The sequence below is a fragment of the Zonotrichia albicollis genome, chromosome 16 (assembly GCF_047830755.1).
Source record: "Zonotrichia albicollis isolate bZonAlb1 chromosome 16, bZonAlb1.hap1, whole genome shotgun sequence".
NCBI classification, from domain to species: domain Eukaryota; kingdom Metazoa; phylum Chordata; class Aves; order Passeriformes; family Passerellidae; genus Zonotrichia; species Zonotrichia albicollis.
The window spans coordinates 4,831,839-4,858,853 of record NC_133834.1 but is presented as its reverse complement, the minus strand read 5'-3'; the positions used below and the strand labels follow the sequence as shown (position 1 = coordinate 4,858,853).

Genomic DNA, 27,015 nt, shown 5'->3' with positions numbered 1-27,015 from the left:
CATCAGGCTTTAATTTCCAGGAGAAACAATGCACTGACAAGATGCAGAGCAGAGATCTGAGGCTCTCTGCTGCCGGAGCGTTCCGCCACGCTGGCAGGCTGGATTTTCTGATGTCAGGGAAATCGTGTCGGCCCGAATTTGAGACATCAGCACAAGCCTTTCTTCTCAATCCTGCTGATGAATGAAAGAGCATTTTCAATTGTGTACATCTAGAGGCCTTGTGGCACATCAGGACTAATCAAAAGCTGCTCCATGATGCCAAGTGCTGTCAGAGGCAGCTCCCAGCACAGCCCCGCAGGAGCCAAAGGGCAGCTGCAGATAATGCTGCATTTCCTCCCCTTCAGGGCTGGAGCATCCCAGCCACCAAGGAGGCCACAACCAAGCAATGAGAGATCAACTCAAATATCCCAAAACAGAAATGCCAAAGTTTACCAGCAACAAAGCTCAACAGGCTGCTGGTCTGTCTCTGGTTGACGAAGAAACCATCAGCACAGAGGGACATTGAAGAACTGAGGGATGGAGAAGGACTGTGGCCACAAAGGGTGTTACCTTTCATGTGGCAGTTTCTGTACAGTACAAATTTGGTGTTTTACAAGGATTGTGGGGGTGGGAAGGATTTAAAACACAAAGAGAAGGGTTTGGGATCCTTCAGCAGCTCATTGATTTTTCTCCTTGCATAGGCTCTGAATGTCCCATGAGTAAAAATGGGAGCACAGCTACTTCTGGGGGTTACTTCTGGTAGTGAGAGCAACTCTTACACATGCTCACTTTGTATTTCACTCAGCTACTGATGGACTGGGAACTGGAATCCCAAGTAACCAGGCTCAACAATACTGTTTCAATTACCAGTTTTTCCTGCACAGCCATATACAGAAGGAGACAGAATACTCCTTGTCAGCCCAGGTTTCTCTACACATTTTCTCTTGGTTTATCTGCTCCCTGAAGTCACCTCTAACCTTGCTCTCTGCCCATCTGTAATGGTTTCAGCTATTTCTAACCTTCCCACCTCCCTCAGCACAGCAGCCTCTTCTTCCCCAGATGTAACACCACACCTTTACGGTGTCAGGACCCAGTAAGGAAAATGCATTTGCCCAGGAAACCAGCAGCTTTCTCCTCAGCTGTATTTTCTTGCAGTGCTACTCATTTCCATTACACCCAGACTCAAGTCAGGATCAATAAGCCCAGAGAATCTTCCCTTGGGAGCCTCCTTTCTCATATTGCTACAGAAACCATGGCAGATGTTGTTGCAGTTGTGTTTAAATTTGGTGCTCCTCATCACATATACATTTTTATTTTCTTTTCCATTTCCTTCTCTCTCACAACTTATTTTACTATTTTTTCTTTGCAAAAATGGGTTTTTTTATGGAACAAAGCTTCTACTTCTACTAAATATTTTGTAATCCATTTCTTCACAGTGCCTAGGAAGAGGGCAGAAGATGCTTTAAAAAAAACCCTTGTAGGACTTGCTGGAGCTGTGTGGAAGTATTATGTGGGTTCACAGGCTGCCTCTTAGAAAAACAGAAATATTGAGTTCTCCAAGGACTCTAGATGTGAAATTGGTAGAAAAGGAGGGCAGAAAGAAATCCTGCAGCTTTTTTTGCTCTTTGTGAAGGCTAAGTATAGTCTGGATAGTAACCTTTGACTGACACCAAGTTTTACACATTCACCAGCTACAACAGAACTACTTTACAGAATTTATTACAAACCTCTGGCTCCCTGGACAGCAGACAGAGCCTGAAAGTTCTAACAATGCCTCAGTGGCACCTCCCATCACAGTTTCACAGGAAGCTGCAGGCTTCAGGCATCCTTGGGGGTTTGTTGGGTCAGCAACCTTTGGCCCTCTCGCAGCACACAGGTTACACTGAGCTCAGGGCAAGCCTCTGCTTGTTCAACAGACTCATGGCATCTTGCCACAGGCAGGGCACACTGTTTCCAATATCCTCAGCGCTGCATGACTTCATATCTGTGTTATCTCCAAAAAAAACAACCTTGGGAATCTTTCTGCATGATGAATACTATATAAGATTAAAGCAATTTTCTTCTAAGACCAGAAAACAAATTCAAATTCAAATTCTTCCAGCCCTTTTGAGATGCTGGACTTTCATCCAAGCCAGGACCTTTATAGGTGCCTGCAGTGACTTCAGTAGTGCAGAACATTTACCATCAAAGGTACTGTTGCTGAATCAGACACACAAAAGCTTCAAGGTATTTTCCCCTTACAGCTGCACTGCCCAAATCCATTGACACCATTTAGGGACTCTCCCCTGACCACTGTAACCCTGTCAATATGAAGTACAGGAGATCACAACTCTGCTAGAGTTATTTATGAAAACAGGTATACTTAGCAGCACCACCTGGCTATCTCTAGTGCTGGGCTGAGACAAAGGGATATGGATAATAATGAAGAGAATCAAAGTAAGCTCTATTTAAACTATCAGCTTATTCCCAGTCTTAATATACAATTCAGGTCCCAGACTGGTCTAAATGTCTTGCAGAAGAGAAAGTAGCACCATAAAAACAATAATAAGGAGAATTAGCTGGGAGCTGGAGGGATTGCCCCACAGAGGCTGTGGAGTCAGCACAGGAGGGCAGGCAGCTCCCAGTTGGTCAGGGCTGCTGCTAATAACTCATCCTTGTGCTGCTGTCCATGTCATTTGTGGTTTGCACACTGATGCTATGCAGCACCTTGGATGTAGGTAGCAGTAGGGGATGATTTCTTCCCCCATCAAGGATATGTGGCCATCTCTGGAGTGAAAGAGGACAGACCTTCATCAGTGCACAGCAAAGCACCAGAGGCAAAGTCAAGCTCTTTATTAACTTCAGATGAAATTGGGATATGCAGAAAGCAATTTACTGAGATACAGGCAGGGCATAAAGGCTAACATCCTGCTTTTAACACAAGTCCCTTAACATCTGAAGGCAGCAAATGCCCTGGACCTTTTTGTCTCTTTAGAAGAAAGGCAATTCCTCCAGTAAGAGTAAAGGGGAACTGGCAGGTTAAAGATAAGTGACAGAAGGGTCACCTAATGAATCCTTCCTGTGCTTCAGCATGAGACTGAAGGAGAGCTGCCCTCTGTGCACTCACCTGCCCAAGCCCATCTGACCAGAGCGATGCTGAGAGCACTGGCACAAAGTGAAGAATGGAGGCTGCAGTGCCACACGTCCACCCAGCAGCAGCTGAGGTCAGGGCAGGATCCTCCATCAGCTGGACTGGGTTCTCACTCACAGGTGCAGCCCCCATCGTGTGTGGATTCCCTACACAGATGGCAGGAAGCACCAAGGCTTCCAAGCACCAACAGCTCAGACAACTGTGGATGGAGAAGAGCAAAATTCGAAATTCCATCTGCTCCTTTTTTGTCACCTTCTGTACTCAGAAACACATTCATCAGAAGCACAAGCACAGTGGGACAGTGACAAATTTTACCATCTCTGGCTTGTCACTTCAACAAGATTAGATTATTTTAATATTAATTCATTACCCAATTTAAATCCAATTAAATAGATTTTACAAGGCCCTGGCATGGCTATGATGCTGCGGACAGCCCCTGCTGAATGCCAGGTGTAGCATCTGTGTTAGGGCCAAACACCTGCCTCAGAGTGAGATTTCCCCCTTTTCCACTTTTTCCCTATCAAGGAGAAAAGGACACTGAAACCATTGAGATGGATGAACAGCTTTTCTTTTTGATGGGATTATGCTTAGGAAAATAGTTCCAAAGTTCTCCACAGATGGTTGAAATCAGAGTTGATTTCCCCATCTTCCTTCCTGGTAGGGGTGCCAGCCTCTCTCTCACCAGAAAGAATATTAAAAGCACTTTTCCTCTTTCTCACAGGGAGAAGCTGCATGAAGAAAGGAACACTCTGGTGCAGCTATGGGATAGCAATAAATCATGAGACCTCATGGAAAATTCACATTACTGCATTCTTTTAGTCAGGAACCAGCTTCCATGGATCATTCATTCCTACCTTCAGATAAATTACCTTTAGGATAAAAACACAAATGGAGATAAGGAGCACCTGAACCATTCTCTCTCATTTCTACCCATGTTTTGTTACAAGTCATTACTTCTCCAGCTCCCTATTAGCTGCCATCTACATACTTGCTTGCAACTAAGACCCAAATCTATCTCTAGCAGTGCCAAAAAAATCAAGAGGTCTACCAGGATCCCACAGGGCAAAAAAAGAAAGATCTAAACAAAAATGGCCTGGAGAGAATTGGGGAAAAAATAGGAAAAGATATGGAGATGGAAGAAAAAAGTAGAAGATGCAGACTGAAATACAGAAGGGGCCGTGGAGGGAAGGTGTGAAGAGCATGGGAAAGGGAAATGCAGAATTGGAACAGATTTCAGATCTGTGCAGCAATGCCCTGTGCCACCTTTCCAAAGCTGTCACAATCTGCATCCCTGTTTGTGAGGCAGGAGGACTCGGAGCCTCTCCCCAGATGGCTGTCTGACCTTGGTGCTCCCTGCTCTTACACAGCCCAGCAGAGCAGCACAACACTCACAGAGCTCCAGCCCACACCCCGAGCACGGCACCCACAGGAGCCCCCCAGGAGCCCCCCAATACCCTGCTCTGCCAATCTCATTTTGGAAAGGACAGGATGTTGTTATAGCTCTCCATAGGTCCCCATCTGAACAGAGACTATTATGGCATAAGTGAGAGGAAAGGGCCACTGAACCACGTGGCAAGGTGCCAGGCTGTGCTGCAGCCTCCAGCAGTTATGCTCAAAGAGATTTAAAGTCCAGCATAACCTTGATTTTTAATAGAGTCACATTTAATGAGCTTTAACGTCCACAGTAATAATTTTCTTATTACCTACGCAGGAGTCGGAAATACAATCAGAAGAAATGTGCTGCACTCCAGTCCAATGAAGGGATTTAACAATGGCCAACACATTATTATCAAAACCATCAACATCATTGTCCTTAATGCCTTTTTTTGGTTGGTATAATTATAATTCTGTGAACCATAAGCATAGCTGTTGCATACCACATAAGCTGGCTGGATGCATCAAACCTGGCTGGCTGGAGGCCACCCAAATCCCTCACCTTGCCAAGCAGCCAGTCAGGTTATATGGCAAAATAGGACAATAAAATCTTACATTTACCTCTATCTGTCTAAAGGCAAAATGCAAACTTACATATGACCTCTGTTGTCCTCCCAGCTTTTATCCATACTCTTCCTACTCTGTCCTTGCTCTCTCTTCACCCCATTCTGTTCTGACATCAGGGACCTCCCACCTGAAAAGCTCAGAGAAGTGAATTTGCCTCCTGTGTGTACCACACGAATGAGCAAGATAAACAGATGGGGAGTGCAGCTGACAGAGAGGGGTGCAAGAAAAACTCCAATTCTTGTTATTTTTGTACAGAAACAGCTTCACAATACTCACAGAAATCCACTCCCTTATCATGCACAACAAACCTCCCTCCCAGGGGCAGCCAATTGGACAGTGACAAACAAAGCAGAGGGAGTTTCTGCCACACGCTCCCCACTTCACACCTTGAAAATACACTGAAGCAGAAGGCATGTGGCAGCTGTTGCTGTGGGCAGAGGTAAGAAAACAGCAAAAGCTGGATCTTCCATGTCTTATCCAGAAGGAGACAGTGTGATTTTCTGGCCACATGGATCCATGTTGTTGAGCCACTGCTGAACAGCTGCTGTATCCACACTGTGGGTGCAGGATGGAGTCAGTGCAGAAATGGATGCAGCCTGCACAGCACACTTGATCAGCTGCCCCCAAGCCCACTTGGAGCTCTCCCTGCTCCAGCAAGGAGGCCAAATCTGGCATTTACCTTGCTAATTTAAAGCCAGCTCAGAATAACCCAGTAACCTTGTGGTCAGCACTGTGACACCCTCAGCATCTCTGCACATCCCAACATTTGCATCTGACTATGCTGCTGAATGCTCCCACAGCAGAAATGAAAGTTTGAGTGCATTTATGACAATGTGCCCTGTCCATGACAGTGATGCACACAAGCACACGAGCCACATGAAAAAATGCCCAAGATCTTATCACATAACCTGGCTTCCTATACCTTCACCCTGTCCTCAAAGAGAGTCATCCACAGGGCTGCTCCAGCCTTCAACAGCTTTTTCCCATTTTGTTTACAAGAATCACTTCCAGATGCACTTATAGGCACTCTGAGAATCCAAAGGGCCCTCCTGTGACTTTGGTAAATGACACTGAAGTACTTCCCACCCTTCTAAGTTCTGAACCTGCTGCTCTCTTCCATCTGAGCTGGTTACCAGAAGTCAGAATGAAGTAGCTTGGGACTGGGGTAAAAGGAAAAAAAACCACATGACATACATGAGGCTGGAAATACCCTGAAACCCAGCGAGCTGTTTGTTTTCCTGTTGGAATCAAAGGCAGAAGAGAAAACAGCTTTAAAAATGCATCTCTTCTGAGCTAACGCCAAACCTGGTAACATCCCAGCACAGAGCACCTCACAAACAGCTAAAAGCAGCTGCACAGAGAAAGGCAGCAGAATAATAATTCTAACACATGACAGGAGGCACATGTGAGGAGCACATTCCCCCAGAAGAGATGGTCTAATTACTGCAGATGATACCCCAGAGGTTCATCCATCAGTGACAGAGGCAGGGGCTGACCCACCTCTGCAGCCTCCCTGCCCCTGCCCTCCCTGGGCACTGCAGCATCAGATGTGCCTGGCACTGAGGGCATAAGGACACACAAGGGCACTGGGCAGCTGCATCTGCTGCAATTTAAACACCTAAAACACACTGCATCTCAAATTGCAATGCAAGAGCTATCCCCAGGAACTGCCCACTGGGGGTCTGAGACTGGAAGCTCCTACAGGCAATAGTTTTTTTTTAAATGTTTGCCAAGTGTTTCATGCTCATGCATCTGTTAGAGCAGCCACTAACAGGAGTGACAGAACTGTCACTTACTTGTAACATGCAGTGAGCTCTTCACTTTATAAACCACCCCATCTGCACTTCTCACCATCCTATTTTTAAGGCTATATAGTACCATAATCCAGTATGAGATGCTGGAACAAACACAATCTCAGCAGTAATAAAGTGCCATTGTTTGAGCGATGGGAACACAGACAAGCTACTTTCTGAGAATTTCTGTTTCATAACAGAGAAAAATGTTTTCTTCTGTGGATTTTCTTTAAACCAGGGCTCTGCCCTTTTGTGGGTCTGAAGCCTCCAGCACTTGTGACCTTTGGGAAAAGTTCTGCTCTTTCAGACTCATCTGAGGGAGGATCCTGACCTCCAGACACTGACCAAGTACATACAGTTGGGACACACCAGGTTTGCTCCACACAGACCTTCAGTTCTCTTTTATTTTTCTCTTCTCTAACAAATTGTTTTGAGGCCATGAGAGAATTACAGCAGTAACTTCTCCAGGGCTTTTCAGCATAACTTGGTTCTGCATGGTCCCTCACAGCGTTACAGGTGATGGCTTAGGCTTTATTGATATCCTTACCTTGATTTTCAGAGTCTGAGAGCATGTCTGGAGGTGCTGATTTTTGGGGTTGCTGTATACTAAAAAGTCTCACTCAGGTATGTGAAAGGAAGACAGACTGCACTGGAGTGCCACAGATTCTGTGAAACGTATTTAGCTCAGTGAAAGATGTACTCTGCTTTCATGGAGTATTGAATGTAGCTGTGATTAATGGGGCACATATACACTGATAAACAATATTAATTTGTTTTAAGCCAGGTCTGAAAAGATTTCAACCACTTGCTTCCCTGCAGCTATGAAAGTTATTTCCTGCTGTCTGTACTACCTCAAGGGCTAAACCAGCCCTGAAAGGAAGGAAATATTTCCTTTCACTCTGTCGGCAGCACCAGCCTATGAAGGCTGTTGTATTGGTATTTCATTCATCATGAGCAAATGATATGAATTATTACTATTTGGCCTTACCACCCACCCTCTACCACACTGCCACAGGATTGCCACCTCACATCCCCTCTCTCCTGCATCAACCCAGCTTTTTTCATTTCCCATATAACCACTCCATCAAGCACACTGTCTGCAATGCCTCCATCTGCTTCTGCACTCTGGCAACACGAATGAATAAATGCATCCCCAGGAGCAGAAGCCAGCAGCCTACCTGCCACTTCTTGTGGGGACTGAAAAGCCCCAACTCCTTCGAGATTCCCAGAGATGGAGCCGCCTCCTTTGAGCACCCGCACGAGCTCCCGCAGCCGCTCGCACTCCTCCTGCAGCTGCTGCTGCTCCTCCTTGCGCTGCTGCTTGGCCAGGCTCATGGGGTTCATGCTGAAATGGACAACCTTGGTTCTGCTGGGGTCGTAGTCACCCTGGGGGGCAGGAAAAAAAACAAACCAAAAGCACATTGAGTAACCGATCCAACCTGCAAGTTCACCCGGTCTGTATTGCTGGGTGAAATAAAAAAACGTTACAGCAGAAACAAGGTGACATTCATGCAGTGACAAGGTTTTATTGTAACAGTTGAAGGCAGCCAAGCCCAGTATTGTTTCTCCTTCTCTTGCTATTCCATCTTTTAAAAACCCCTGAAACAACAGGCAAAGAAACAACAAACCAACAAAAAAAAACCAAACCAGAAAAACCCACCTAAACACCCCACTTATGACAGAACTCATTCCCTGGCTGGTACTTCCACAGTCAGATTTAACTCCAGAAATGAAGTTTTATAGCTGTATTTAAAATCTCTTGATAGCAGGAGATTATAATGAACACCCAAACACACCCTTAAACTACAGCAAGACACCCAGTGCCAGCCTGATTTATTGCTCATATGAGCCAGCAACATCCATGGCATCCAAAGGTGGAGCCATTAGCAAGTTGTATCAGCTTATCCCAAGCAAGGGAACAGATATTCCATTTCTTTTTTCTCAAAGGAGAGTTGTATTTACAGCAGCTTAAATAGTCAGTCAAGCCCTAAGATGGCAAATTAATATTCTTTCAAAGCGAGAGGAAAACACTGATGTTTCATTTGTGATTTCAGAGAGACAATTTTCATATAAACTACAGGAAGCCTCACGACCATAAATGTAGTAAAACATGTGCTAACGCTGGCTGCCACGGCACTCTGCCCAGCTGAAACCCTATAGCACTGCCTGCATAAAAAGCTATTTTATATGGTAATATTTTTCCTTCAATTAAATCTCGGGACCTAAAGTGATTTTGTAAACATTAATTAACCCTCAAGAGCAGCATGAGGTAGGTATTATCCCAATTTTAACATTTCATTTCCATTAAAGACGTGATAGAACTTTATGTGGGGTTTTTTTCCATGCAAACCAGAGCAGAGACTGAGTGACTTCATCCTGCACTGCTGGTAAGAGACCCCAGAAGATCCCACTCCCAAATATCTTTTATTGAAAATACTCTCTATTCTCATAAAGTGAAGCTCTTCATCAGGCAGTGAACTGCTGAAACGCACTGCCCCAGAGCCTGGCAACAGACACAAAAGTAACAAAAATGGGTTTGACAAATTCAAGGACAACAGCTCTATAACTGGGCCATGCCAGAGCAGGACATGTGAGAATCTTCCAGCACCTCTGGTTGCTGGCAGAGTGCTGGAGAGCATGGACAAATCTGTGGGCTTTCACAGAATAACAGCTTCTACCATTGTGGTCAAAGATGCTCTTCTGGGATTTTCTTCCCAGAGATAGAAAAACAAGAGGGGTGTGGTGGTTCCTCATAACTACTCTGAGAAACCAGTGTGAGCACAGCTGTGCATCTGGCTAGGAGAGAGCCACTGCTCCACAGAGAAAGTGCAAGTTACAGAGAAAGGAGATCACATGTGTGTGTCCCAGGCCATGAAGGGATGGGAAGAACTCCCAGAGGTCTGCCCTGGTCCAAGAGCTCACTCCAGGGAGCTGGGAAGACTCAGGTACAGAACCTCAGGTCCCCTTCCCAGGTGTTTGCAGACCCCACAGTCAGGATTATGTGGTCTCCCAACTCTTGGCCACACTCTGAGCCGGGGATGCACGTTCTCCTACTGCCCAACCTCACTCAGTGACCTCAGGAACACGTGGGAGGGCAGCACTGCCCTGCAGCCCCACAGCATCAGGACTTTGTGACCCCATTTCCACAGCCAGGCTGAGACAAAATTCCCTTAATTGCCAATCAAGCAATTCAGGCCAAAAGAAGAAATTATCCCACCATCAGCCTTGATCAAAAGAAATTCAGGTGAGACCTGAAGGACACAAGCAGCATGCTGGAGATATCAAACAAAGGGAGAAGGAAGACAGCTGCAACACCAGCTCATTAGATGTATTTTCCTCAGCACAGACTGGCATTTACAAACCTGCTTTTGCCAGCTCGTTACCTTCTCCTGCTATTTGCACTCCAGGACTCCTCCAGACAGGTCAGGGCACTCCTCACTCTTATGTTTGTCTATCAAGGGAAGAGATTTAACTCCAAAGTTTGCAACAGGGCTTACTCTGGCTGCTAGGAGGATGCTCCAGGGTCAGCTGTGGATCCCAGCTTTCCTTGGACAGCTGCTGGTGCTTCTGACCAGCTGGGAAGGGCTCTGGCCCTGTCCCCTTTGCCAAGGCCAGGCAGAGCTCCCAGCCCCTCATCCTGGCTGCCAGCACCATTCCAGCTGCAGTGCAGGGATCCACAGCAGCAGGATGCCTGTGTGAGGAAAGCCTTGCACACCTGGAGACTGCTGCTCCCTCCCTGCTGGGGCTGCTGTAACCCACACTGCACCAATCTTTTAACTCTGCAGGTTATTTACCCTTTTCCATCACCTATCTGGCCTTTCTACAAAGCCCTGCCATGAAGCTGCAGTGCTTTGGCTCTTACAGATCTTTCAGACCATTTATCCTCTCTTTTCATAACATGCCCCCCTTGAAAAATCTTGCTGTACAACTCATCACCAGGACTCAGCCTTATTTTCAGGGTTCACCAGCTCTCCTCAGCACATCAGTCTGAAGCTTCACTGAAACAAGAGAATCTCTTAAAAGCCCACAGTGCAACGAAGGCAGTGGCAGAATCCATCTCATTTAACATTTCTGGGAGATCACCAACATATTTGCTATGCTACTCACATTTTTGGGCTAGGGGCAGTAGCTTTCTCTTTCTTCTACACAGCACACATCAAACCAGTACATTTCTCCCTACAGCTAAAATATTAGTGCAGCTGGTTTATATTACAGCAATGCCTAAAAGAAACCAATTGAGACAGGGATCCCAGCATGCCAGGTCCTGTACAAACCCCACAGGAAAGTGTCAGCTAAAGCCAAAAAAGCAGACAACAAATCCCAAAGGTGCAGTATGTGAGGGGAGTGCAGGTATGGAAAGATGCAGCCTCTGGTTCCAGGTTCCTCAGCAGCATGGCAGAAAAGAAAACACATCTTCAGAGCTGCTCCTCCTCACCACCAGACCATGCTGCCACCTCACAGTCGTACCAAGCAGCCTCCAGGAAATTCACTGGCAATCTCTGGAGTTTCAAATGAATGCAGGAAGCTTTCCATGGAAACAGCGCAGACCAGAGGAGTGTCTGGTGAAAGGGATGGGTCTCATGTGTAAGTAATATAGAAAGTCAAAACACTATCACAGCTTGGGACATTTGGAGTGTTTTTCCCAAATTTCTGAAGGTTGAGGGTGACTTTGGGTCATGAAAAGGAGTGGTTTAGGACTGGCTCTATGAAGACCCATAGCAAAGTAGCATTAAAATCTCACTAGCATTTGATGGACATGAAACCCTAATGCTGGTAGGAAAGCAGGGATTGAAGAAAGAAAACAACATCCTCCTGGAATCCCTTTCGTTCTGGAAAATGTAAATTGCTGTTTTTCTCTGTCAACTGCACTTCCACCTACAATAAATTAGTCTTACTGATCATAATTTTATCCTTTCATTTGTGCAGCAGAAGCCTGGAGAATTGTTTCAGGCACTGGGAGAGAAGACCTAAAACAGATTTTCCCATTTAGAAAATAATTTCTAATCTTGGGTGACTGAAGAGGAAGACCAAACAGTGGCATTCGAAAGGCAGGCACAGAAGAGACAGCCACGTTCCTTGAACAGGAGCTGGGACTCCCCAAACAGCTGCCCAGGCACAGCTCCAGATGCTGCTTCTGTGCTGAACCAACACATGCAAGGAGGTATTGCTTAGCAGAGTTAAAAAGCATCTTGTAACAAATGGTAATGTATCCCTGGTTTCTCCAAGAAGCGTGAAAATCGTGCTGCAGGTTTGGAGACTGGGCCTGAATGTGAGGTTTGACCAAATCCACTTAAGCTCATGGTGCCTTTAGATGGAAATGTGGGACATTTGGACAATGCAATCCATGTGTGACCTACAGAGCTCTGTTGGAAAGGCATCCCATCCCTAGCTCATTCAGCAATAGCTTGGTAGCTTGTTTTCTCATCAGCACATCATGGCCAGTGTCTCAGAGAGCAAAGATAACATATTACTGCCAGTTTCTCAGCAGAATCCTCTCTTTACCCCTGTTTTCCAATACCTTAAAAACCTTAAAATACCAGAAATTTTACCTTAAAAACTAGAAATTGCAGAGATTCTGAAGAGTAAATTACTTGGACTAGAGAGAACTGCTGGCATTCATTGATTCTTCTTTTCAGAAATAACATTGAACAAGTAATTCAGATTTGTCAGAAAAATGTACAGAGAGCTTCAATTTAGGAGGAAGCAATAAATACCTTGATTGATTGTAACCAAATCTGGTTGGCACTTAAAGTGAATTACTCATTCCTGGAAAGCAACGCATTAACTAGCTGATTTGGTGCTTAAGGCAGCAAAACCTTGGTTTTTTGGCTCTCAGAACGGCACTGGACATTTTATAGAGATGATTTTTTGATTTCACGTGTCAATATGCTCCACAATTTGTGAAATAATGTTGTTTTGGTGCATTATCTTCAGCCTCCCAGGGTTTCCATGGGAAACTCTCTCATGGACCACCTCACTGCTGCTGTCCCAACTGTGGAGCCACTGTGTGAGACAAACACTGCAGATGCCACACACAAATATTGGCTTAGTGCAGTATGTTCCAAACACACTCTGGCAGAACTATTTAGTAAGACTCTGGCTATCAATAAACTTTCTGACAAAAGACGATGGAAAAAAGAATTTGCAACAGGGCCAATTTGTCAGCTAGAGCTGAGGTACAAGCTCAAGTCAGATGCTGCTGCCTCCCCTCTCACTTCCATCTTCCAGCTTGAAAAAAAAAACACCCCAGGGAGATAATTGTGCTGATGCTATGTGTCATTTTTAAAAACTATATTATCACCAAACAGTCAGCATGTTGGTCTACGTGTTGAAATTACAGCTCAAAAACTTCCTAAGTAATCTGCCCATTAGGGAAGAATCAGTCAAGTGCCAAGGCAATGAATGAAGACAGGACTGCTTTAATCTCTGAAAAACAGAAACTTTTCCTTTAGAAGAGGAGTTGTTTAGAAGAACAATGAAAGCTGCCAGTGACAGCACCTTGAAAAGGGATGAACTTATTTTGGCATCTCTCCTCCTGGTTGTTTGAAAACTGCACAGTCCCAATTCAGAGATGTCTTTCTCCAGGAGCTATAAAAGCTTTTCTCTCTACTCCACTCACTTTCACAGGCACACAGGTAAGAATAAAGTACTTAAAACCATGTGGACCATTTTACATTTGATGAAACATTCAGTGCTTAACCACTCCATTTAAGGTCTCTTCATCTGCTGCAGGTATTTCTGATCAGAAGGTAGAGCTGCTAGCAAAGGGAATAGTCTCCACTGGTGTGAATATGTTCATCTAACATCACTAATGAAATTAAAGAAATCCATACATCCCAAAAAAAGGTACTGACTGTCAGGATACAACGTCAGCAGGCACTGTGAACGATTTTCAGCTGAATTCACATCCTCACAAGCTCCTTCTGTTAAACAGTTTGGCAAGCAAAATCATCAAAACCCATAGATGGGGCTGACACGCACTTAAGTACCTCATTTTTTCAGTCTTGGTATCTATCAGCCTTAAAAGATTGTGATTTCTGAGCAGCACAATAAATTCTGGTGGAGCATATGGACAGCTGAGCTTAATCACTGCTGGCTGGCAATGCAACAGCTTGTGCTTGGCCCTGCTGAGAAAAGGCTGGGGATTGGAAGCTCTTCAAGGAAAGGACAATTTCCTCCTCACACGACTCTCAGGCACGGTGAGAGCCACCCAAACACTGCTGCCTCCTGAGCTAAGGAATTTCTTCCCATGCTGACTTCTTAAGAGAGAAATCTCCAAGGTTTCTGGGCTGGGACAGGTTATTCAGTACTGGAGAACTTAAATAGAAATGATATAAGGAGCTTAGTAGATTATATCAGCTTTAAATGGGTCAGTAGTTACCTTGGAAGAATTGTTGAAATAAAGACTGCATCTAGCTGTAGGAGACAGATGGGAAAGTTTCTTATGTACAGATATAAAACATAAAGCATCAGTTGGGGGGATGGTGGAAGAGACGTGTTTGAAAAGCATCCAGCTGGCATGGGAATGCTCTTGCTTCCATTTACTACCTCTTGTAGGCACAAGAGTAGCTTAAAATGTAAACACTAACACACAGCAGGTAATTGGGTATATGCAGGTGGTCAATGTCCAAAACTGAACTTTTGAACTCTTGAGCAGAGGATGGTACTTCACTGCTGGCACAGCCTGGTGGTACACTTTGGTAAATCCTGGACTAAAACAGAGGGGGCACGTCTTGAATCCCCCAAAGACTGGACAAAATGGGACAAAATGTCACTCAAGGTTTCTGGCTGGTCTTTCACTGTGTCAGGCTCCAGCTACAGCATTCTTGCAAAATCCAGGTTTCTGATGCTAGAAGAGCTGACACTGCTTTTGGTGACCTGCAGGTTTATTCTTGGGATTCAGTGCCTCCTCCTGACTATGCATCCTTTACACAGCTCAAGCATGCCTTTCCCAAGGCTGGTGGTTTCTGGAATGACTGTCTGGCTTCACTGCAAACATGTGGTATTTGTGGGTAAACACAGCCACACAGGCTTTGCACACAGCTAATGAACACCCCGTTGCTTCCACTGAATTATGAAAGCAGACAAGTCACATATCATTAGAAGTTGTCTTTGAATGTGTTTATCTTCAGCTTACAGTTAATGGCTCAGCATTTATGTCAAGAATTGTCTGCTGTTAGTCCTGCATCAATACCCATCAGAAATTTCACTCAAAAATGGAGAAAAAAAAACAGCGGGAAGGCAAAATTGGAATTTATCACATGAAAGGCACATGCAAGGTCCCCAACAACTACAGCTCTTGTTGTAGTAGCTTATTAACTAGAGTCTGCCTGGCTATTCAGGTGGGCAGCTTCTCCTGATATTCCTAAATTTTAACAGCTATAAAAAAAAAATTGGTTACTCAACTCTCTCCTACAAAAGGCTATTGGAGGCATTTCTGTACCCAGTACAAGGCAGCCTCAGAAAGCTTAATCCCACCTCAGGAAATGCCATTTTAATGGAAATTCTGTTTCTTGGTTTTGTTCTTTTTGTTTCTTTGCTCAGGCTCGTTAAAGTGATTAGAGTAATACCCAAAGTAAACTGCATCCCAAAGAATTCCCTGTGTACCCAGTGCACAAAGCACAGCACGCTCACCAGCCCCAGCTCCCTCTGTCACACAAGATAACCACACCAAGGGATCTTAAAAGCCTGTGGAACAGGAGCTGTATTAACAAAAATGGATTGCAAAGATGAGACAAAGCTAACTAACAAATAAGCAACAACCACCACCTGCTCCTTGTAGCTTTGCCAGTATGTGCCTGCTTGACATCAGTAACAGTTGGGGGGGGAAAAAAATGAAAAACAGAAGGTGCTGGATGTTGGGAAAAGGCTCATTTGTTCCCACCAGGTCTCATGGCGCTTCCCTACCCTTTTTCTCTCTCCATGTGTTTTTTTGTGTGCATCTGCACACACACAACACTGAAACCTGGCAGCAGAAATTCACTGGGGCAACCTTTCCATCGTTATCTTAGCCAATTCTTAGCACAACACCTGCTACTTCTTCTGCAAAACAGGAAGATCTTTCTCCTTGCCCAGGTGATGCTACCTCTTGCTCATACACCTTGATTCAGGCAACCTCTCACCTCTGGCCTCCTGAACACCCACGTCAGTCACTTCCAGAACAGTGAAGACACTCTGTGTTAGCCTCAGTTATGCCTCTTCCCTCCACCAGAACAACAAATTCCACATCCTTGCTCTCAGGAGCAGTGAGTAATCCCACATCACCTTCCCCTCTCCATTAGCAAGGCCACCTGGAACAGCTGCTCCTTCCACAAAGGCCTCTACAGGGGTTTTTCTGTTCCTTCCTGAGCAGATCTTCCACACCATCCACATTCATTGATATTCCTCCCTATGGCCTCTTTCACTGCAGCATCTACAGCAAATTAGCAGTGAGACAGGGAGGTGGTTGGAGTTAGGCTGTATCACAGACAAAAAAGCTCTAATCACCCTAATCACACTGCTCTAACACCAGACCATATCTTTGGGTACAACATGTAACACATTTTGGACACTGCTACAATGGGAGCAATAAAATAAAATGCCTTAGCAGTGGTGTGGAAGCCCTTCAGGTACAGTTTTAAAAGGAGATCTGTTTTCTGTATCTCTTTCAAACGTGTTCTTCCCTGGAGGATGCAAGACTGTAATTTGCATTGAGTGAGGCATTCAGATGAGGTCTGGGATGCAAACAAACGTGACAAGAAGGTTAAGAGTCAGGACAGAGAGACATGGAATGGCATGAAGCTGAGATAATCTAAAAGAAAAAATGCATCCAAATGTTCACTGTCCTTTTCAATTGCTGCTCTTCCTTTTATTGAAATGGAAGAAAATCATAGTCTGCTCTAGGATGGTTTGTTACCACCTAGAGACTTGAATTCCAGGGTTTCTACACTAGTTTTTTCAAGTCAAGGATTCCTGTCTTTCCTGAGAACAAAGTCCATAAAAAGTTGCTATTATTTACAGTCTAGTAGCGTGCAGAGGAGACCTGTGCTGGTTCAAAAACCTGTGATAAAGACACTGAAAATAAAAAGCACATAGGTTCTGAAAACAGCCCCAAAGAGCTTATAGTGTGAGTTATAAAAATTCCTTTTCAGAGATAAGTCTTAACTTTATACAGTGAGAAATGCTGGCTCTCACAGATCTGAATTTCAAAAAAACATTCTATCAACTTTCCCATACAAATCAAGTAACTTTGGTTGAGAATATTGTTGAGAGGTGTCAGACCAAATCTAGGTTTTCAAGAGAAGTACACACAGTTTACCAAAAAGTTTAACTATTTCTTAGCTTCTCTCTTTTTTTTATTCTGCAACATGCACATACAGTTACTGTTCAGTAGACCAGAAAGACAGGAGACGCTTGAAATGAGGTTTTGTTTGTAGTATTCACTCCAATTCAGATATTCAGCCACTCAAAGCTTTCTTTCCTGACAATGCTCTGTAAATCTTGCTTTAATCCTCCATAATTCTGTGTTTCCTGGTAAAGCTCTACTTTGGAATGAATTCAGATTGACTGAAAGGAGAGATCCTAGAGGAGAAAAGCAACACAAATTGGCTGTGCTAGACCAGGACCCTCAGTATCCAGATAGGAAGGGAGGAGTCAGAGTGAAGTATGACAGCAGAGGTCCTGCTTTCAAGACTTTATAAAGCAAAGTGAAACTGCAATGTAATAGGATTTTCCAGTTAATGGATCTCATTAGCAAAAAGCAAAACCTCTACGGGTATTTTTTTAAGATACTATCTGGTATAAAAAGAAAGATGCATAATTAAAAATTATGTAAAAGCCTTCATGGAAGCATCAAAGTTCATCTGAGCATATAAAAGCCTGAAAAATAAGTGACAAGAAGTGCTGTCAATCACGTTATGTATTTGTACAGCAAACACATGGCACAGGCTGGATGCTGAGGTCAACCTCAACAGCAATGCTGAATCTCCTAAAGGCTTTAAGTGCACCAGGACATTTTGATCCTGTAATTTAATGCATATAAAGTACTATTATATGTCCTTGCACATCTAATTCTAACCTGGCAGGGTGCAAGGCAAACCCACTGTGTTTGAGTGAATGAATGAGCACCCTGAGCCTTGGCTGCCCCCTGAGCTAACCCACCACCATTACCAGATTCCTGCCTCAAGCTGGAAGCATTTCCACTCAAAGAGCAAGTCAAATTCCTTTTCCCATCACACAGAAACATGACAGACACAAGTGCTTTGGAGGACTCATTTCTGACAGTCTCCTGGGGCAGCTGGGCAGTGTCTGAGTGGGATTTACAGCAAATGTGTTGCAGGTTAAACAAGCTGCAGTGCAGCCTCTCCCTGTGCAGGTTATCGCCTCCCACACACCTTCTGCTGTGGCCAGGCAGACAGGGGAAAGAAGGGAAACAAAACGTGGCCCTGCCACACACCCAGGGGAAGAGCAGCTACAGCACAACTGCCAGGTTTCATTCATTTTGTCACTGTCTCTTCATTGTGATGTGGTGGTTGTCCTGCCCCTGGGGAGAGCTCATCTCCCCCAATATCACCTCAAAGTTCAACCAGGTACAGTAGGAATTCCTCTAGTAATGGGTAACTGCATAGAGGGAAGATGAGAAAGCTTCCAACATCTCAGAAAAACATGCAGTCATCTACATTACTCACCATGAGGAGCCACTGCAGGTTCCCTTAGCTGTGTTGAGCAGGCAGAACCCTCTTCTGTTTGTAAGAGACCTGAGTGTCTAAAACATCCAAATATCGATTCAGTGGTACATTCTCTTCTATCTCCTCAGGGCAAATAGACAAATGTTTGGCTTTCCCTTCCTTTTCACCATTTTATCAGGTTAATTATTTTTTAAATTTAAGCAAGTTGTAGGATCCCTGATGAAAAGAGCTCTTTTCCCCTTCTCTAGGAGCATGAAAAAGGTCTCCTCCATCTCCTTCCTCCTCCTCACCTTGTGATGATTACCTTTTTGCCCCAGGTTTCCTCACCCAACTCCCTGGAGAGCTGGACTCTGCTCCCTTGGTCCCTATGCAGAAGGGCATCACTTTGCCTCCTTTCACTCCTTGAATATTAAAAGTTTCTCCAGATTTGGGATTAACAAACATTCGAGATGTCCCAGGCAGTGAGAACAGGGCTGTCATGGAAGAGGTTGCTGTGCATACAAAGAAACCCTCAACAAGAAGAGTCAGCAATGCAAGGAGAATTAACAAGCACAGTTAAATAACCCTAAATCCTCATGCATATTTATAAACTACATCACATCAAAACTAAATCAATACACTCACTAGTTACATATGGCCTGAGAAAGCAAGAGCTGGTAACTTGGTTGTGCTTTGCCCAACCAGGACAAGGCCCAGAAAGTCTCCACAGGAGGAAATTCCTGGGCTGTGAAGGGGGAATTTCAAGCTGTAACATCACAGGCTAAGATGAAGCAGAGGGGAGAGAAGGAGCAGCCATCCACAGATGGCAAAAGGAATTCACCTGAGCCTTGGCAATGGAGCAAAATTTCAGTTTAAACCCTTCTATTCCTATGACAAAGAGAAATCCACCTCTGGCAAGAGAACAGGTTTCACAAATTCAGCTGCATAGGTGCATTTCAGCTGCATTTCTCTGTAGGTGACAAACTACACCTCCCAACATTTCATACCCAATGTGCTGGGTGAGACTGTTCACATGGAGACTTCCATCAGCACAACCATCTGCTTAAGCATCCCTTCTTGGCTTTCCCTGGAGGAAAATACTTCTCGGTTGCCTCCAATGCTTCAATTGCTATTCATGTCTTTTCAAGTAAATGCAGTTTGAACCAAAGATATGGGAAAATGCTTTATAAAGTCACACTGGGATCACCAAGCCATTAGCAAAATGTCTCTGTCAAACATGCTAAACCTGACTTACATCACTTCAACCCCAACAACACATTTTCCTCATTCAAGCTTAGACTGCTGTGAAGTTGAGCCAAACCAAATTTGAATCTACCTTGAAATATATTTAGTAGACACAACTGTCCAATCCTCAGTGCATGACTTAATGGTCTGAAATACAACTGTCCTGCCTCCAGTTGGATTTTATTTCACCAGTTTTACGTCACTGTGCTAATGGACTGGACAGCAACCAGCACATTTTGCACAGAGATGTGAAGGGGCAATGATTTTAAATTTTACTGCCAGGTTTTTCCAGAATTATGACTGCCAGGTCAATCTCTAAACTGTTAAGACCCTACAAAACCTCCTTAAAAACACAATACTTCCTGCTGTATAAAACTCAGGCTTTGGTTTTATCATCACTTTCCTCATTGCCAACATACATCACAGCATTTTTATGAAAGAAAATGGTGGATGAGGGGAAATTCTACTTTTCTGGTGTTTCTCAGTGAGAACCCAGCTCTCCAGGCTTTGTACAACAATCCAGGGAGGAGAGGAGAGCTCAGCCTTACACTACAGCTACCACAACATGCTCCTGCACTGTGGTAGTTACTTCTTTCCCATTAAGTTTTAATTAGACAACACATGCATGACTTGGAAACACAGCCTGGCTGCAGATGAGAAGGAATCTTTTCAACTTCATTTGAGCAAACCTGAAAGAGAGCCCTCCTGTTCTTCTCTAACCACAGATTTTCAGATGGCATCTTTAAGCACACAGTCACCCTGAACTTCAGGGGTCAGACCACTTTTGCTAGGGAGAATGCAATTTTCCTTCCTTGTAGGAACTACCTGGTAATTTACTATATTTCAGTTGACTGTTTTGTTTTTAATGCAGTTTTAATACCTTAAAATTACTGCTACTTCAGTAGCACTCTTTGGTGGTACGGAGTCTCCAAGTGAGCTAAAGGTATTTATTGAGTTATTTTCATGAGCAGAGCCCCAAAATTGTCTTTGGTATGCATTATACTGACAGAAAGCAGGATTTTCTGCCTGAAACTGAGAAGTAGACAAGCACCTTGGAATTCATTTGACTGAAGCAAAAAGTGGCCTCAAGAACAACGATAAACATCTCAGTTGCATACATTTAGACATTTTTATCCTCCAGCAGGTCAACAGCAGAGGAAAAAAAGATCAAGAGGGGTGATAAAGGAAAAGCACATTTGATGTTAGCAATTTCAGAAAAAAATATTATTTTCTGTAATCACTGTGAAAGGAGTACAAATCTCTGCCATCGTCTTGCTTAACAGAGCTCAACAATGCTTACATTTCACTTGAGAGGAAATATCTGTTTTCATTATTTCAGCCCACTCAATCACTCCTCCTCCACTTTCTTCTCCAACTTCAAACCTCGACTCGGATGTATTCACTTACTGGAGTTTGCAAATTGCTAATCACCCATTGGCAGTATTGATCTGCACGTTTTACTGCAGTCAGAATGAGACAGCACAGGCTGGTGAATAGACTGTGAAGACTGAAAAATGAGATTAACCAGCTCGCCTCATACAGATCGAGTTATCTGCTGCCTTGTTCGCTTTTCATGAAGCTTCCAGAATGCAGCAAACTGAATCTCCTTAACTCACAAGACAGGGCTGATACATAAGTCCATTAGAAGGAAATATCAGAAAAAGCAAGTAACACAATTTCATGGAAAACAGGTCTTGTCAAACAGACTTGAAGAGATTTCAACTCCAGTTAACTAAGATAACTGTGTTGACACAACAGAATAGGAATTCTGTAATATATTTGCCTCGGTATCAAAATCGCATTTTCTTTTAAAACCAGAATGATGCAAAATCAGACTATGGCAGTTTTTAAATGGCCCAAAGGCTGATGAAATAATAGTGACATTTCCCTGTTACTTTCCCAACAAGAATTGCTCCTTTGGCCAATGGTATGCAGCACACATTCTCTAAGATATATAAGAAAATAATAAAACCCTACTAAAATATGCAGATAACACAAAGGCAGAATTGTAGCAAACAATAAAGCCCACAAAGATAGCTTAGAAATCTGATTGTGCCAGGCACAATCATTCCCTATGAATTCAAATGCACCATGAGAGATCCCAGGGAGCAGAACGGTCTCAGGCACAAAACACAGCAGGTACTTTCTGGGAGACTCTGTCTGTGAGGAGGCCACAGTTAATAACTAAAGGTTACCTCTAATTTAATGCTGTGTGAAGAAAAAAAACCCAAGGAACAGCCAGAATCTTTATGTATCATTGAGCAGGAAGGGCTAAAGAAACAATACTGTCCCTGAAGGCAGCACTGATGAGACCCCTACAGTGATAACACACCCAGGCGAGGTGTGCAGGCCTGAGAGTGTTGTTGAAAATTAAGGAAAGTGATGAGAAGATTTCCATGAATGATTCATGGTCTGAAAAAAACACATCCTCCACTGAGAAATTAATGGAAATCAAACTATTTTATTTGCTGTGGAGAAAGCAGAAGCAATTTGATCTGGGTTTTCGGTGGAAATCTGACACTAAATGGTTCTTTAATGCAGCAAACAAAAGCATAGAGAGAACCTGATAGCTTCACTTCATGGTGAAGCCAATGAAATGGAAATAATATATATTTTTAATAGGGATGGCCAACCAGGGAAACCAATACATTGTCTGTTACTTAGTGTCTTTAAATCAATATTTGATATCTTATTAAAAAGAGTCTATGGAGCAACCACAAGTCACTGGACAGATTTCTCTTAAAACTGTATTTTTGTGTTATATCAGACTAATGGGTATTCTTTTTGGCCATAAACCTTTTAATTCAACTCATTCCACTTCCCCCAATTCAAAAAAAAGTGTTATCCAATACTTTTATCCATTCTCTCTCATATCATTAATTCCCCCTCTTACTTTATAAGCCTCCAGACAATTCTGTAACTTCAGCGTTTATTCCTCTTAGACATAACAAGAACTTAGATGTTATCACTGACAGTTTAATCTTTTTCAAGGAGAGTTTTAATTTGTAGAGAAATTATATTAGAATCAATGCCTCTAAATATAAAAATACTTTCAAATCTATGTTCATTTCAATATTCCAGAGTGGCAGGGCTGCTCAAATCCTCAGGTGATGCAAAATCAGACTGATGCTTAAGACCCAGGCACTGAAATTGTGCCTTTTTCCCTGAAGGAAATGTCTTTCTAACAGCCATAATGACAACTTGAACATGTGGATGCTGATCCATACAGATGTAATCCGGCTCATTGGAAAATTACAAGGCTTATTTGGTGTTTAAGAGTGCAAAAAAACCAGAGAATGGAAACAGATTTGTCACCTGCAATCTTTTTTGATCTCTAGGCTTTACAGTAGGGAGTGTCCATCCTGATTTAATGGGAGTAAAGCCAATTTAAGATCTACTTTTCTGGGAGACGATGAAGAGAGAAATAAAGATGGACTCAGATGTGAAAGCTCTACATGTCACAAAACAGAAAAAAACCTCTAGCTACAACACCCCTGACCACATGTACACATTCTTTGTAAAATAACCACTCTGCACATGTGTTCACCCTCATTAAAGGAGCTTTAAAAAACCATCTCTCCCATTTCCACCCAACATCCTGCTGCCAATCTCCCACCCTACTCCCACAGCTGCCCTGTGAAGTCAACATCTGACATCGAGTTTTGAGCACTTTTGGGGGGCACCTGAAGGATTGCAGTGTGGAAGGGAAGCAGAAAAGCAAACACCTTGTAAAAGCACAGTTTCCCCTGTAATCCCATATTATTTCTGCTCCAGCATGCACGAGCCACAGTAACAACATGACTGTGGTTCTTCCCGTGCCTCAAGCACAGTTTCAGACAGATAAAAAATTATGGTTCTGCCCTCAGGAAAGGCCTGGAACATCATGAGCTGCCACACTGGGAAAGCCAGATTCACTAGCCAGCTGCACACTGGTCTTCTGCAACAGATAAAACCCAGCCCACTACTCTCAGGCTTTGTTCTCCCCAACTACCTCCTTGCTACTGCCAGTAATTCTAACCCAAATTACAAATACAGGAGACCATAACATGGTTGCCTCTCTATACTAATAAGAAAAAAAAAATCAGAAATATCTCTAGTTCCTCAATACATGCCTGGTTTCTCTGCATCCATAATAAGCTTGTCCACATTCAACTTGGAAATACTATTCAATTTTATGAATTCTGCCTGGATCCGTACCAACCGCAAACTCTAATTTGTTTTCTGAATGTTATCTCAACTGTAAGAACTGATCAGTGCCTTCACTTCAGCTCTGCAGCCTGTATATTAAGTTAAGCCACACACAAATGTGCTTGCCTCTCTCAAAAGCTGTTAAATGAGATAGCCTCCTATGGAAAAAGAATGGAATACCACCTGGCAAAGAACAAGGAGTGCTGCTCTGCCAGGTGAGATGGTCAGCAAATTTTGGGTTGCCAGGCTGGGCAGTCCATGTAACCTCTGTGAAGATCAGCCAGCTGTGCCCAAAGTCCAGAGCTGCTCCAGGCAAATTTAACTGTGCCAGAATCTGACAATGGATCAAACCTGGTAGATTTGGACAGGTGTAACAGATGTTCAAAGGAAATGTGATACTACAAAACCCTTTTCTTTCAGAATTGTTTCCCTCCCTCTGTGATCTCCAAACCACACTGTGCCAATGGGGACTGCTGTGGCCAAGGGCCTGAGCCTCTCCTTCACAGCACAAGTGACCACATTTCAGGGATATTATCTACAGATTGCACAGAAGCCCCTTACACTCAGTCACCCCCACACCAGAGCTGGAAGTGGCATCACCTCCTGCCTGCCAGACCTGGGCACTGCCAACAACCCAGCCACATCCCCAGCTCTGCTTTGGCACCATCTTCCTCTTGCTGCTGCTGCTGAGCTTTTTCTCCTGCCTCTCCCCTCATGAACATTACATGGAGGTTTTACTTTCCCAGACATAAGCTTAACTGACCAAATATTTATAAATAACTGAAGAAGAGAGCCTGAGTTCTGAGTTTTTTGCTTGTAACAACCTTATTGCTAATTTGGGCTTCTGTCAGGAATGGGTTTTGTGCTACCACAGAGACCAGACAACCTTTGCATTCAAGAAATTAAAAACTTGTTCCAGTGTTCCTGACACGGGGTTGGGGGTGGAGAACTCCTCTTATTGTGGGTAAGTCATTGTGCTGCACTGCCAGTTCTCATCTGGGCAGCAGCTGCCAGTCCAAAGCATTATCACCACTGAAACAGTCATGTGTAAATAGAGTGCAACAAGCACCCTCAAAGAACAAGGTACTTGAAGGCAGAAGATGAATTAAAATCCAGTTTTTTGTATATTATTTTCTACAAGTGAACTCTCAAGTGCTCAGTCTCTAAGCTCTTGAGAAGGAATGGTAGCTGAAAAAACATAGGGACACAAGGGAGCAACAGGGGAGTGGAGTAATGAGAGATTTGTCTGCTATTTCAAAAGACAAATTGTACTTATTTTCAAACCAGACAAATATTTTCCAATTCTCTTTGAGGAAATGGGAACATGCAGATTGACAGCAGACCCAAGGTTGCTTAAACCCTGATCTATAACCTGGCTGCCAGGGGATGCTGCAAGGGATTTGTAACCTTCAGCCTTGGCTGGTCTCTCAGACATGCAGCAGCCTTTGAGTGGCTGTGACAGGCATTCCAAACACTGCAGAAAAAAGGGAGTTGGTGTGGCTGGAGGAAGAGGATGCAGGTGGTTCCTGTGCAGAGCACAAGCAAAGAAAGCTAAGAAGGCCCCTCCATGGGAGCACACTGTTCCTCTTAGCCATAAGCACATCCCTCCTAGGAAAAGCAGCATGAGGTAAGGTAAGATATTCTAGACTCAATTTAAATGGCTCTATCCCTTGCAGTCACATTGACCACAACCACCCGAAATCTCCATTTATCACCTTCCTATTTTAAAACTAATCAATACCACTGCAGGACAGCAACTTTCTGTATAAGTAGAAAACAAGATGGCCTGGAGCCCTGGGAAATTCTCCCTGCTCCCCACCAGCTGATCCCAGCTCTGATCCTGTGTCTGCATCACGCACAGCCAGGGCTGTAACACGGCCTTAAACAATGCAGCAGCAGCAACTCCTTTGCTTCCAGCAGCTCAACAAGCCTCGAGCTGTGAGTAGAGAAAGAGCCCCCTCTGCTTGCTTCTCCACAGCAGTGTGTGCACAGGACCAAGGGTTTCATCAAAGGGAAGGGAAGGAGCAGGTGGGATGCAGGAGCTGTAAGTGCTGTTATAAACCCATGTGTGTGTCTGGAGAGTTTTGAAGGGGAGAGTGAATACCTGAGAAATAGAAAAAGGTGCAGTCCACAGGCATATGCAGCTCTTCAGCTGTAATTTGTGGTGTCCAGGAGGCTAAAAGCTTGTGGGAATGAGGGACTGAGCTGAGCTGTACTCTGTGGGCACAGGCAGCAAAATGCCACCAACTGTCCCATCAGAGTTTTTAAGTGTTTGTCAAGAGAAGCTGGGAATGAAGTTAAGTAACCAGTGAGGGTTCCCAAGAGAGAGACAGAGGGTGGCAAAAGTGCAACAGTAGAAGGAACAGATGGGAAAGAATTTGTGTGCCCCCTTGACCCTCCTAGGCTTTTTCAGATGCATAATTCCTGTGGTTGATGACCTGGTGGTTTGAGTGTCAGAGCCCATCTGAATCTTGTCACCACAACAGCCTGTATTGATGTAACTTACAGAGGAGATACACCCACTGGGAGTTAAATACCCTGGCACAGAAAGGTTTTTAAACAACTCTGCTCCTTCCTTCATCCCATACTCTTGCTAGTAGCACACATTTAAAAAATAGCAGAGGAGCCACGCACACTAATAACACAAACCACAAGTATTTGCATTAAGTTTTACCAACCTCATATGTAAATCAGCCCATAAAGGCTGGTAGCCCGTTATATACTATTCAATTACTACAGCAAGCATCCATCCTGTGCCTTTCACAGTGATCTGTAGCCTGGAACAGGTTCATAAACAGCTCAGAAAGGCAGCTGCTGTAGATTTCACTTAACTCCTTATCTATCTGCTTTAAACGGATTAAATGACTATGTCATTAAAATGCTCGAAGTAAGCCTTTGATCATAAACTTCTCATCATTTTACAGTTATTGAATCTGATCCCTAATGAATCTTATTCTGCCATATTTCTGTCTCTGCTCCCGGCCTTGCTCCCCATTAGTCCTGGTTGCTCAGCCCTAATCCAGCTGCTTTGTAT

At 43.9% G+C, this 27,015-nt stretch overlaps 1 protein-coding gene across 3 annotated transcripts in view; it reads right to left on the bottom strand.

Annotated features, from left to right (window-relative positions):
- MAD1L1 (mitotic arrest deficient 1 like 1) overlaps positions 1–27,015 on the bottom strand; it is a 347,982-nt gene that overhangs the window by 113,429 nt on the left and 207,538 nt on the right. For all 3 annotated transcript variants that reach the window (XM_005487395.3, XM_074552971.1, XM_074552972.1), the window contains one exon: positions 8,082–8,289. In XM_005487395.3, the coding sequence (XP_005487452.1) occupies positions 8,082–8,289 (208 nt within the window). The remainder of the gene's footprint in view (positions 1–8,081; positions 8,290–27,015) is intronic.